Source organism: Procambarus clarkii, chromosome 18, assembly GCF_040958095.1.
Source record: "Procambarus clarkii isolate CNS0578487 chromosome 18, FALCON_Pclarkii_2.0, whole genome shotgun sequence".
In the NCBI taxonomy this organism is placed as follows: domain Eukaryota; kingdom Metazoa; phylum Arthropoda; class Malacostraca; order Decapoda; family Cambaridae; genus Procambarus; species Procambarus clarkii.
Genome location: NC_091167.1, coordinates 27,317,038 through 27,331,282, shown reverse-complemented (window position 1 = coordinate 27,331,282; position 14,245 = coordinate 27,317,038). Strand labels below are relative to the sequence as shown.

General features: G+C 48.4%; 1 protein-coding gene across 1 annotated transcript in view; it reads left to right on the top strand.

The window, feature by feature from the left end:
- Positions 1 to 13,717, top strand: part of LOC123754277 (hairy/enhancer-of-split related with YRPW motif protein 1) — a 19,683-nt gene extending 5,966 nt beyond the window's left edge. Inside the window, exon 3 of the mRNA XM_045736518.2 lies at positions 12,586 to 13,717. Within this exon, the coding sequence (XP_045592474.2) occupies positions 12,586 to 13,277 (692 nt within the window). The 3' untranslated portion in view covers positions 13,278 to 13,717. The remainder of the gene's footprint in view (positions 1 to 12,585) is intronic.
- The last annotated feature ends 528 nt before the right edge of the window (positions 13,718 to 14,245 follow it).

Here is a 14,245-nt window from a genome sequence, read left to right as displayed (position 1 = left end):
GAGAGAGAGACCCCCTAAGTTAAGGCGGGAAAAAGAGTGCGAAAGCGAGGAAGGAGAGGAAGCGCATGGAGTGCTTTGTGGCATGTTGACCGTGGGTTGTAGTTAGCGCTGTTAGTTATTACTGCTGCTGTTTGGCTGTGCTGGTAGTGATGGTGCTGATAGTGCTGGTAGTGATGGACGCCTGCTGGTATTGCAGGCGGTAGTTCATTTAAATGATGGTATCGTTGGCTGTGGCTCTTGGCGCCCCTGATAGGGTTGACAGTAGTAGTTCTGGGGTGCTGGGATTGTCTATTCAGCTGGTAATAATATATATTATGATTTTGGAGAGACGTAAGCACACGCGCGCGTGCACGCCCACACACACACACACACACACACACACACACACACACACACACACACACACACACACACACACACACACACACAGAGTGATGTGGTCGAGGCAGACTCCATACGCAGTTTCAAATGTAGATTTGATAGATCCCAGTAGACTCCGTTTACACCAGTTGATTGACAGTTGAGAGGCGGGACCAAAGAGCCAAAGCACAACTCACGCAAGTACAACTAAGTGAGTACATATACATACAGACAGACAGGTAGACAGACAGACACATACAGAGTGGGGTGGTAGTGGGGGGGGGAGAGGGAGGTAGGACTGGTTGAGAGGCAGCACCTGGGAGTGGGTAGGACCCATCCTTTGTGACCCACGGGAGCAAAAACTGATGGTGGGGCAGCAGGTGGAGGCTGGGATGACGGAGGGAGGGAGAGGAAGGAAGGAAGGAAGGAAGGAAGGAAGGAAGGACGGAAGGAAGGAAGGAAGGAAGGGAGCACGGAGTTAGGCAGCGGAAGTAGGCCTATATATACACAAAGTATACAACGCTTGTCACCACACACACATTTAAGATACAATAATACAAAAATTGTATTTGTTTAGTATATTTAGTACATTTATAGTTGGTCCTTAAACACCACAAATACAGCTAGCAATACACACACACACACACACACACACACACACACACACACACACACACACACACACACACACTACTGGAAAGGAAAAAACCTAATAGCGACATACAAGGTACTGAGCAGACAAGACACACTAACAATACTGGAGACTCCACTCACAAGTTGGGGCCCCGGGAGCTAGAGTTCAGCCTTCGCACGCTCAGCACTGTGAGATAGGCAGAAGCGCGCGCACACACACACACACACATACTCTCACACACATTAGTGGGGTGGGGGGTGAGAGGGGGAATGGGGGGGTGCAGTTTCCCATGCCCTGGCCAGGGGTATTGTGCCCAGCTGAGGAAAAGAGGGGAGCCCTTACAAAGGGCTCCTGCCACCCCACCCCAACACTCTTCCCCTTCTTCACTTAGGCAAGATTTACTTCCTCCTGCTTCCTGTGGGTCTCTCTCTCTCTTTCTCTCTCTCTCTCTCTCTCTCTCTCTCTCTCTCTCTCTCTCTCTCTCTCTCTCTCTCTCTCTCTCTCTCTCCCAAGAAGTGCTTCGTTACATCGGCTTCTCTACCATCTACACCTGCTGCCCCCCCCCTCCCTTGTTCTGAAGTTTTTGACTGCCCTGTTAATTCCTTTATAACATCTTGTACGTCGTGATCATGTCACTTCTGCGACTTCTTGTTCCTCGCTTTCCAGCGGTCTCAGAGACCGGACCGTGGGAATATCGATCCTTGGAGCCAAGTCTATGGCAAAGAGCTCGATTTTTCTATCTTGCTTCTTTGTTTTGATAAGATTTTTATGCAGGGCTACACTGTGGCTATTTTGTGGGCTACCTTGTGGGCTATATTGGGGGCTCTCTTGTGGGCTATCTTGTAAGCTATCTTGTGGCTACCTTGTGGTCTACCTTAAGGCTCCATTGGGGGCTACCTTGTAGCCTGCCTTGCGATGGTTCCCTGGTGATCGCTGTGGACTAGTCAAGCCTCCTAGTTGACTGGTAGACGCTGCACACACACACACACACACACACACACACACACACACACACACACACACACACACACACACACACACACACACACACACACACACAGTGACACGCCATAGTGAAGTTGGAGATGCAGGCTGGAGTGAGAGGGAAGGTACTCCGGTGGATAGAGGAATACCTAAGCAACAGGAGACAACGAGTCTGTGTGAGGGGTGAAGTCTCAGATTGGCGAGACGTCACAAGTGGAGTCCCGCAGGGGTCAGTCCTCGGACCTATACTGTTTCTGGTATATGTAAATGATCTCCCAGAGGGTATAGATTCGTTCCTCTCAATGTTTGCCGACGATGCAAAAATTATGAGGAGGATTGAAACAGAGGATGATAGTAGGAGGCTACAAGATGACCTGGATAGACTGAGTGAATGGTCCAACAAATGGCTGTTGAAGTTCAACCCGAGTAAATGCAAAGTAATGAAACTAGGCAGTGGAAACAGGAGGCCAGGCACAGGATACAGAATAGGAGATGAAGTACTTAATGAAACAGACAGAGAGAAAGATCTAGGAGTTGATATCACACCAAACCTGTCTCCTGAAGCCCACATAAAGAGAATAACGTCTGCGGCATATGCGAGGCTGGCTAACATCAGAACGGCGTTCAGGAACCTGTGTAAGGAATCATTCAGAATCTTGTACACCACATATGTAAGACCAATCCTGGAGTATGCGGCCCCAGCATGGAGCCCGTACCTTGTCAAGCACAAGACGAAGCTGGAAAAAGTCCAAAGGTATGCTACTAGACTAGTCCCAGAACTAAGAGGCATGAGTTATGAGGAAAGGCTGCGGGAAATGCACCTCACGACACTGGAAGACAGAAGAGTAAGGGGAGACATGATCACAACCTACAAAATCCTCAGGGGAATCGACCGGGTAAACAAGGACGAACTTTTCAACACTGGTGGGACGCGAACAAGGGGACACAGGTGGAAGCTGAGTACCCAAATGAGCCACAGAGACGTTAGAAAGAACTTTTTCAGTGTCAGAGTAGTTAGCAAATGGAATGCATTAGGAAGTGATGTGGTGGAGGCTGACTCCATTCACAGTTTCAAATGTAGATATGATAGAGCCCAATAGGCTCAGGAATCTGTACACCAGTTGATTGACGGTTGAGAGGCGGGACCAAAGAGCCAGAGCTCAACCCCCGCAAGCACAATTAGGTGAGTACAATTAGGTGAGTACACACACACACACACACACACACACACACACACACACACACACACACACACACACACACACACACACACACTGGAGGAATTCCGGGCATGCGACATCTGCAGACTCACCACCACCTGTCCTGTGCTTGTCCCCCGTCACCTCCCTCCCTTCCTCCCTCCCTCCCTCCCTCGCCCCTCTCTCGTCCCTCTCTCGTCCCTCCCTCTTCTCTCATGCTCTCCTCTTCCTGCTGCCTCGCCTTAAATTAAGTTAATTTTGCCCCCCGGAGGGAGAGTTTATTGGGCAGCGTCACTCGTCCTGTGAGTGGACACACCGCCATAGTGACAGTATTGGGCAGCGCCACTCATCCTGTGAGTGGACACACCGCCATAGTGACAGTATTGGGCAGCGTCACTCGTCCTGCGAGTGAACACACCGCCATAGTGACAGTATTGGGCAGCGCCACTCATCCTGTGAGTGGACACACCGCCATAGTGACAGTATTGGGCAGCGTCACTCGTCCTGTGAGTGGACACGCCGCCATAGTGACAGTATTGGGCAGCGTCACTCGTCCTGCGAGTGAACACACCGCCATAGTGACAGTATTGGGCAGCGCCACTCGTCCTGCGAGTGAACACACCGCCATAGTGACAGTATTGGGCAGCGTCACTCGTCCTGCGAGTGAACACACCGCCATAGTGACAGTATTGGGCAGCGCCACTCGTCCTGCGAGTGAACACACCGCCATAGTGACAGTATTGGGCAGCGCCACTCGTCCTGCGAGTGAACACACCGCCATAGTGACAGTATTGGGCAGCGCCACCCGTCCTGCGAGTGAACACGCCGCCATAGTGACAGTATTGGGCAGCGTCACCCGTCCTGTGAGTGGACACGCCGGCCAAACTGTACAACACCCCTCAGTAAGCAGACAACTGGCTGGGTTGTTCATCCTGTCACTTGTACCAAGACACAGCCGGGACTTACTTAACCGTCTGGAGCAAACAGACTGTAAAACCAAGGGATTAACAACGTTCAAGTCGGCGATATACTGCGAGTGCAAAGTGGAGAAACCTTTCAAGAACAGGATCTATATAGAAAACGTGCTTTCCTAACTCTTAACATGGGGTTTATTATTCTACACAAATTGCTATGTCTCTTAGATGAACACAATCTCCCAGGTAGTGGTCCAGACGATGTCCTTCATAGTGAATGAGGTGATCGGCATTCTTGTTGTTATAGATTCAGCTACTCGAAACAAGTTCCAAGTAGCACGGGCTATGGTGAGCCCATAGTGGACTTACCTGACACAGGAGCGGTTGTTAGGAGCATATATATACATATTGACACACATCACAAACTATAAGGCATATTACCGAACATTTCTGAGTGATAAACATATACATTTCTTCCTTTACACCAGCAAGTCTTTGTCCTGGTCCCTGACGTCTCCCAAGACCCTCCCAGATCTAACTCCTCTTCTGGGTTACTGCCTCTGGCGGCACCTTATCCCTCCGAGAAAAACACCTGCGCTGAAGGATAATAAAACAAGTGAATTTGAAGCCACGAAAAGGCATGGTTAGAAATGTTCGAGGGTCTGCCATTGAACGCCTTCGAAGATGTATTGAAGTAAAGGGATGTCTATACTTATTCCTTTACTTCAATACATTAGTGGTCACGTTTGGTCACACACCTACTGGCACCCCAGTGGTTAGGTTTGGTCACACCTGCTGGCACCCAGTGGTCAGGTTTGGTCACACACCTGCTGGCACCCAGTGGTCAGGTTTGGTCACACACCTGCTGGCACCCAGTGGTCAGGTTTGGTCACACCTGTTGGCACCCAGTGGTCACGTTTGGTTACACACCTGCTGGCACCCAGTGGTCAGGTTTGGTCACACACCTGCTGGCACCCAGTGGTCACGTTTGGTTACACACCTGCTGGCACCCAGTGGTCAGGTTTGATCACACACCTGTTGGCACCCAGTGGTCAGGTTTGGTCACACACCTGCTGGCACCCAGTGGTCACGTTTGGTTACACACCTGCTGGCACCCAGTGGTCAGGTTTGGTCACACCTGTTGGCACCCAGTGGTCACGTTTGGTTACACACCTGGCACCCAGTGGTCAGGTTTGGTCACACACCTGCTGGCACCCAGTGGACACGTAAGGTTGTAAACAGAAGATTGGAACCACAATGGTGTATGGCACCATGATGGCAGATGTTGATGGTGTCAGATCCATGTGGGGGCATTATCTTCCTTGTATCTCATCCTCATTCTTACTCTAATATATCCCCCCCCCCCCACACCCCCTATCACTCCACTGGTTCACCCCCTCCCTACCCTTCCCCCCCCCCCCCCCCCTCACACTCTCATCTCTCCTCTCCCATGCCAACTGTGTAACTATTTCATTGACTCAGGTGTTCTGGTCGACATCCTAACAATTTATCCAAAATTTCCTTGTCCATTTTAAAGAATGAAGAACAATTTTTATTTATATTCTAAGCTGCATCAGTTATGAACCCATCCCTGCCCTTGTGTGGCACAATAGAAAGTTGTTTTCACATATCCATACATTAAAACATTGATTGTAACCATGATATATATATGTGCTTCAGCCTACAGTTTAGACCTATTGTCTTATGTATGACCCACTGTCCTGCGTGACAGTGAATACCAGTATTATCCTCACTTTAATAAGACTTAATCGAAATCCTCAGATTAGGCAAAATTGTAATTAATTTTGTCAATAAAGATACTAATAATAATCCACTCTTCCATTCACTCAGTTTCTCCAACGTTCGCATTTCTAGTCATTTCACTATTTCTTACTTCCATTCTTTAATCCCACAGTTCCCAATTCCTCCTCCCCAACTCATCCCCCCATTTTCCCCCCCATTTCCTCCCCCCCACTCACGTGTCTGACGGGCGTTCCCAGCGGCTGCCTGGCGCCCTCCCCAGCCACTGGGGTCAGCCCTTCCTATACCCGCTACCTGCGCCGCACGTCAGCGGGCGGCGCAGGTAGCGGGTTAACCCACCGCAGCGCATCTCACACTGGCTCCTAGGCACTCGTTTATTTCACGAGAATGTACTTTGAAAGTAAGCCATAGCGAACTGTCGTATAAGGAACCTGGGGGAAACTGCAAGCAAGAAACTCTCTCTCTCTCTCTCTCTCTCTCTCTCTCTCTCTCTCTCTCTCTCTCTCTCTCTCTCTCTCTCTCTCTCTCTCTCTCTCTCTCTATCTCTCTCTGCCTCTCTCTGCCTCTCTCTGCCTCTCTCTGCCTCTCTCTCTCTCTCTCTCTCTCACACACACAACGATGTGGTGGAGGCTGACTCCATTACACAGCTTCAAGTACAGATATGATAGAGCCCAGTAGGCTCAGGAACCTGTACACCAGTTGATTGACAGTTGAGAGGCGGGACTAAAGAGCCAAAGAGCTTAACTCCCGCAAGCACAACTAGGTAAGTACACACACACGCACTCATGCATTTAACCTTGTGGTGAAATTTCGGCAAAGTTTTTCATCAAATCCTGGATAGCTCTGAGGATACACACACAATATATATATATATATATATATATATATTGTTGAATATGACCAAAAGGGCAAGATTAATAATTCTAACACGAATCTTCTCAATATTTTTAACGTTTTTCTTCACTGTCGAGGGTAATTGATAAAGTAACTCCAAAATTCATTCTTTTTATTCCTGGTCTGACGCCTGAACGCGTTTCGTAATCCTTATTACATTTTCAAAGACTTAATTTACACACAAAAATACATTCCTACTTACACTAGTTTTGGGGTGAGGTGATAATGGCACAAAAGTTTTGGATGAGGTGAAACATACGACAGAACACGAAACAATGGTTATGAGAACATCAAGAATGGAAGTATCTGCAGAAGGCCCATTAGCCCCATACTTCCCTTCGCTGCTTCTATATTGGTTCGGGGTCTTGAAGTGGGTAGAATATAGCAACCCGTTCTCGCACTTTCTTACAGTTAATATTGACTTATTTAATAAGTGCATATGTGACATACTAATTTATTGTGAATATTTTAGTTTACCTTGAACCTTACCTTTACCTTTACTTAACCTATTATAGGTATAGGTTAAGTAATAATTGTAATTACGAAGCAATAAGATACTTATCTTAACATACTAAGAAGGTTAGGTAAGGTCGGTGTTTTCTATGAAGCTTTTCAAGGTAAACTAAAATATTCACAATAAATTAGTATGTCACATATGCACTTATTTAATAAGTCAATATTGACTATACGAAAGTGGGAGAACGGGTTGCATATAGTTGTGCATTAATATTCTACCCACTTGCCCCTGGTGCCCCCCTGTACGAAAAGGTTTATTAGCACGATGGAACATTTTCAAAGGCTTACTCGTACTCCCAAATTACGCCTTTGTCCTGTGATGGCGCTCGAGATGGTCGGATTGGCAGGAAAAGTAACCAAAGAGAATTGTACTGAGGGACACGAGGCAGTAGGCATGGGGGTGGGGTGGGGGTGGGGTGGGGGTGGTGAGGCTTCAGGAGACTGCAGCCTGTACTGCTAGAGCGGTCATCACACGTACTCACGCACGCATACACTCACAAACGTCCACGCATCGTGTGCGTGTGTGTCAATAGAAATAATAGACCGGCCCATGCCCACAGGGTTTAGGACGCTTTCTAATTCAATATATCGCTATTCTGACGGCACGTTCTGTGTGTACTCACCGATTTTCACCTATTTGTGCTTGCGGGGGTTGAGCTTTGTCTCTTTGGTCCCGCCTCTTAACTGTCAAGCAACTGGTGTACAGGTTCCTGAGCCTACTGGGCTCTATCATATCTACATTTGAAACTGTGTTTGGGGTCAGCCTCCACCACATCGCTTCCAAGTGCATTCCATTTACTAACTACTGACACTGACAAAAATCTTTCTAACGTCTCTGTGGCTCATTTGGGTACCAAGTTTCCACCTGTGTCCCCTTGTTCGTGTTCCACCCGTGCTGAAGAGTTTGTCATTGTCCACCCTGTCAAATCCCCTGAGAATTTTGTAGGTGGTTATCATGTCTCCCCTTACACTGATTGTCATGTCATGTCTCCAATTACGCTGATTGTGACTAGGAGTACCCGGCGGCACCCGGGTCTCTACCCGGGACCCGGGAAATGAGTGCCTAATGATTCTCATTCCTTCCCACCTCTCGTCCCATTCTCTTCCTTTCCCTATTCCGTCCCTCTACCCCTGACTCTCAGAACTCTATGGGCAACACAACCAATATATCAGACTTCTCAAAAACCGCATGTGTGTGTGTGGGGGGGGGGAGAGGGGGGTCTCTATATATACCGATATTTCTTGAGGTATTTAAATCGGTCCGACCCCACCTGCCCTATGACATTCCCTTACCCACCATGTTTCATCTTGGAAGGTTGGATGGGGTTAGGCCCCCAAGCGTCTGACCTACAATCTCAGACCAAGAGACATACTATTTCATAGAGTAATGTAGATTAAAGTTATTTACCTGTGAAAAGTAAGAGAAGAAGTTTAAACACTGATGTGTGTGCACACACAAGGTGATTGTCAGTGTTTACCTGTGACCAGCTGATTGTTAGTGTGTTACCCGTGACCAGCTGATTGTTAGTGTGTTACCCGTGACCAGCTGATTGTTAGTGTGTTACCCGTGACCAGCTGATTGTTAGTGTGTTACCCGTGACCAGCTGATTGTTAGTGTGTTACCCGTGACCAGCTGATTGTTAGTGTTTACCTGTGACCAGCTGATTGTTAGTGTTTACCCGTGACCAGCTGATTGTTAGTGTGTTACCCGTGACCAGCTGATTGTTAGTGTTTACCAGTGACCAGCTGATTGTTAGTGTTTACCCGTGACCAGCTGATTGTTAGTGTGTTACCTGTGACCAGCTGATTGTTAGTGTTTACCAGTGACCAGCTGATTGTTAGTGTTTACCCGTGACCAGCTGATTGTTAGTGTGTTACCTGTGACCAGCTGATTGTTAGTGTTTACCAGTGACCAGCTGATTGTTAGTGTTTACCCGTGACCAGCTGATTGTTAGTGTTTACCCGTGACCAGCTGATTGTTAGTGTTTACCTGTGACCAGCTGATTGTTAGTGTTTACCTGTGACCAGCTGATTGTTAGTGTTTACCTGTGACCAGCTGATTGTTAGTGTGTTACCTGTGACCAGCTGATTGTTAGTGTTTACCTGTGACCAGCTGATTGTTAGTGTTTACCCGTGACCAGCTGATTGTTAGTGTTTACCTGTGACCAGCTGATTGTTAGTGTTTACCTGTGACCAGCTGATTGTTAGTGTGTTACCCGTGACCAGCTGATTGTTAGTGTTTACCCGTGACCAGCTGATTGTTAGTGTTTACCCGTGACCAGCTGATTGTTAGTGTGTTACCTGTGACCAGCTGATTGTTAGTGTGTTACCTGTGACCAGCTGATTGTTAGTGTTTACCCGTGACCAGCTGATTGTCAGTGTGTTCATCGTGAAGTCACGCTCTCTAGTGCCTATATGCTCAAAGGTCAGGACGTGCTCATCACCTTCACACAGTAGTGACCACACGCCTCCCCTGCCCCCTCCTCCTCCCCCCACCTCATCTTTCCCACCTGCCTCCCCCCCCCCTCCCATCCCATCTATCCCACAACCGCACGTCTTTCCCACCCCGCCCTGGCTGGGAACCGCTCAGCGCCCGCACAGGAAGGCTGTGTATGCACCGTTTGAAAAATGACTGCGTGACAGAGAGAGAGAGAGAGAGAGAGAGAGAGAGAGAGAGAGAGAGAGAGAGAGAGAGAGAGAGAGAGAGAGAGAGAGAGAGAGAGGCAGAGAGAGACAGAGAGAGAGGCAGACAGAGAGAGAGAGAGAGAGAGGCAGACAGAGAGAGACAGAGAGAGAGAGGCAGACAGAGAGAGAGAGGCAGAGAGAGAGAGAGAGAGAGAGAGAGAGAGAGAGAGAGAGAGAGAGAGAGAGAGAGAGAGGCAGAGAGAGAGAGGCAGAGAGAGAGAGGCAGAGAGAGAGAGAGAGAGAGACGGAGACAGAGAGACAGAGGCAGTCACCATCTTGCTCTGTGAGCCAACTGGATCAGCTGGTCGCCTCGCCCCACCTGTTCAACACCACCACCACCTGCACACACAAGCTCCCCGTTGGAGGTGTCGAGCGTGCGTGCGTGCGTGTGCGTACGAGCGAATGTGCGTGTGCAAGTGTGTGCGTGCGTGCGTGCGTGTGCGTGAGCCCTCCCTAGGGGTGGGAAAAGGGCCAAAGATCGCGCACCCGGTAACACCAGACGAGGTGCCACGTTCGCATTAATTTATCTAATTTCTTCATCTACGAGCGCCACACGTTTAATGCCGTGTAAACAATACGACTTCTCTTCCTATCTACGTAAACAACATGAGGGGGAAACACTATAATTAAATAATTATACAACTGCGACGTAAAACAAAAGCGAAATGTGTATATATAAAAATATAGCTCACAGGTGACACTCGCCCCCTCCTCCCCTCACCTACCTCCCCCGGGACCGCGTTTTCCATTGACAATTTCGGTTCTTGCTCAGTGTATTTAAAATTGATTCGTTCCAAAGTGACCGCGGTGGCCGTTGCCAAACAGCGGTGGGAACTTTTTGGTGAACGAAGGATTATGTAGTTTGAGCGATACATTAGGAGGAGGAGGGGGAAGCGGCAGATAAAGAGACAAGGTTTGTGTGTATGTGTGTGGGTACTCACCTAGTTGTGCTTGCGGTGGGGTTGAGCTCTGGCTCTTTGGTCTCGCCTCTCGACGGTCAATCAACAGGTTTCTGAGCCTACTGGGCTCTTATCATATCTACATTTGAAGCTGTGCATGGAGTCAGCCTCCACCACATCACTGCCTAATGCATTCCACCTGTTAACTACTCTGACACTGACAAAGTTCTTTCTAACGTCCCCTAAGTGTGTGTGTGTGTGTGTGTGTGTGTTTAATTACCTAAGTGTACTTACAGGATGAGAGCTACGTTCGTGGTGTCCCGTCTTCCCAGTACTCTTTGTGGTATAACTGCTTTGAAACTACTAACGGGTTTGGCCTCCACCACCTCCTCACTTAGCTTGTTCCAACAGTCTCTACCACTCTGTTTCCTAAAGACAACTTTCTAATACTTTTTTTTCCACACCTTTGTTTTCTTATCTTGAATCTCTGTCCTCTTGTTCGTGAAGTTGCTGGTTTCAGGAATTCCTCTTTGTCAATTTGGTCTATTCCTGTTAGTATTTTTTAAATTATTAAGTGGTGATCATATCACTTTTCTTCTATCTTCTAATTTCGACATATTTAACGCCTCTAGTGTGTGTGTGTGTGTGTGCGCGCGCGCGCGCTCTGCTTACTTATCAATCAGTGTGTATAGAAGGGAGTCCTGACAAGAGAGAGAGAGGAGGGGGGAGGGGAGAGGAAGGGAGAGAGAGAGGGAGAGGGAGGGTTGAGAAGGTGGTTCCCAGGCTGGATGTGACATCAAAAAGAAGTCACGTCTCTACTCCTCTGCTCCCTCTCACTATCCTTCTCCCCATCTCTCTCTCTCTCTCTCTCTCTCTCTCTCTCTCTCTCTCTCTCTCTCTCTCTCTCTCTCTCTCTCTCTCTCTCTCTCTCTCTCTCTCTCTACAGTGTGAATCTTATAAATGAACATCGTCATATGATACAATATACCAACATGTACATGTTCACTCATTCAAGGATTTTCCTGTGCGGGTATTTAAAACAACGCTGTGGGTATTTACACAGTGATATGCGGGTATTTAAAGTGTGGGGTGGGGGGTATTGAACCGGTGTTGTGGGTATTTATTCAAAGCAGACTCCCCACACTACAATTTAAAATATTTACAATTTTCTGATTTTCTTTGACTATTCAGTTGTGTTTACAAGTGTACAGTCAGAGGAAGTCTTGATCTATTTACAAGGGCGGGTATGGAAGCCTTGATTTATTTACACAACTATTTAACTATTTACAACAACAAGTGAGGATGTTGACAACCTGAACAACTTAACTAACTACCTTCGTCATCAATCTATACAAACTAAACAAAAAATTACAATAATTACTACCTTGAAGGAAAACTAAAAATTTGTACTGCATGTATTATCCAGGATTTTCTATGTCCGTGGGACATGGAAAACCTAGCCTGTTGTCTTAGGTTATGACCTAGCTTGTTATATTAGGTTATAGCCTAGCTTGTTATATTAGGTTATAGCCTAGCTTGTTATATTAGGTTATAGCCTAGCTTGTTATATTAGGTTATAGCCTAGCTTGTTATATTAGGTTATAGCCTAGCTTGATATATTAGGTTATAGCCTAGCTTGATATATTAGATTATAGCCTAGCTTGTTATATTAGGTTATAGCCTAAGTTGTTATATTTACAAGTATTGAGTTTGTTCTAACTGTGTTGTTGTGTTTGCAGGTCTGGACGCGCTGGCCTACGACCCCAACAAGTTCGCCATGGACTACCACAACATCGGCTTCCGGGAGTGCGCGGCGGAGGTGGCGCGTTATTTGGTCACCATCGAGGGCATGGACATCCAGGACCCACTGCGCCTGCGCCTCATGAGCCACCTTCAGTGCTACGCCGCGCAGCGGGACCTCGCCAACAAGCAGGCGGCCTCTTCGTGGGGTTGGGGCACCTCGCAACCCCCGCCCACCCCATCCTACCCCTCGGGGTCCTCCCTCAGTGGGTTCCAGGGGCACGTTCTGCCCCACCACGGCTCCTCCCACCACCCCTCGCCCCATCACACCCCCAGTGTAGGTCTGGATCAGAGTCACGGCATGTCGGCCTTCAGCGCCCCGTCTTCCAGCGGCGCCAACGAAGTAGGGACTTCGGGCTGTAACCTCGGGGGTGGTGGGCAGGTGCCCAGGCTGCCCACTACTGGGGCAGGAGCGCCCCATGTGCCCGCCGTCACCATGAGCACCGCTTCAACGCCCCACACCAACTACCACCTCAACCTCAACGCCCACACCTTCCCCGCCAACGGCCCCTCCAATATACCCAACCTCAGTCTCTCTGGCAACCCTGCGGCCTACAACCCCGGGGGACTGCAACCTGGGGGCGCGGGTGTCAAGCCCTACAGACCCTGGGGGGCTGAGATAGCTTATTGACGCTAACCACCACCACCACGCCCACCAACGCCGCCCACCGCCCCCAAACACGCCGCCCGCCACGCCTTTTTCATCGTCATTTCACCGTCGCCAGCCATTACCAAAGCACTGTATATAGGTCAGTCACCCGAGGGCGTTGTGGCGCGTGATGCAGCTGTTTCGTTCCTGTGGTGGGAATGCTGAGGGACCAGACATCGTCGCCACTCTCATCACCACTACCACCATCATCACCACCACCATCACTGTCATTATCACCATTACATCCCCATTCCCTACTACCACACTCACCACACCATCACTGCCGAGATGCTAAGTTCATTAGTTTTAGTGCAATACTGTCTAGTGTAAATACAATGTATATATATTTTGTAAATGAACAAGCTTCATATTTTTTATGAATTGTAAAATAAATAAAAACCAAATAAACTATTTTCAAGCCTGCTAGTGTTTGCCGTCATGCCAACCACCACAGCCTGGTTGCTCAGGCCTCAGAGGATAGTGATTATATCACCATCAATATTTGTGAGAAAACCATTAGGAAGGTTAGGGTACGGAAAGCGCCAAGCCATTACGACTATTATAGCGCTTGGAAGGGATCAGGATAAGGATTTGGGATGGGACGGGGGGGGGGGGGGAAGAAATGGTGCCCAACCACTTGGGACGGTCGGGGATTGAACGACGACCTGCATGAAGCGAATTAATTAGCTCTTGGACCCCGCCTTTCTAAACATATATTTCTCTCTTAATATATATCCCCCAGGATGCCGCAGCTGTCTGACTTCCAGGTACCTATATTTACTGCTAAGTGAACGGATATATGAGGGGAAAAGAAATTCTGCCCATTTGTTTGTCTCGGTCGGGAATCGAACCCGGGCCCTTAGGACTACGAGACCCTAGCACTGTTCACTCAGTTCTCAAACACGCGGCTAGTTCTCACAGGTGCTTATACAGGCTCCAGCTGATTAACT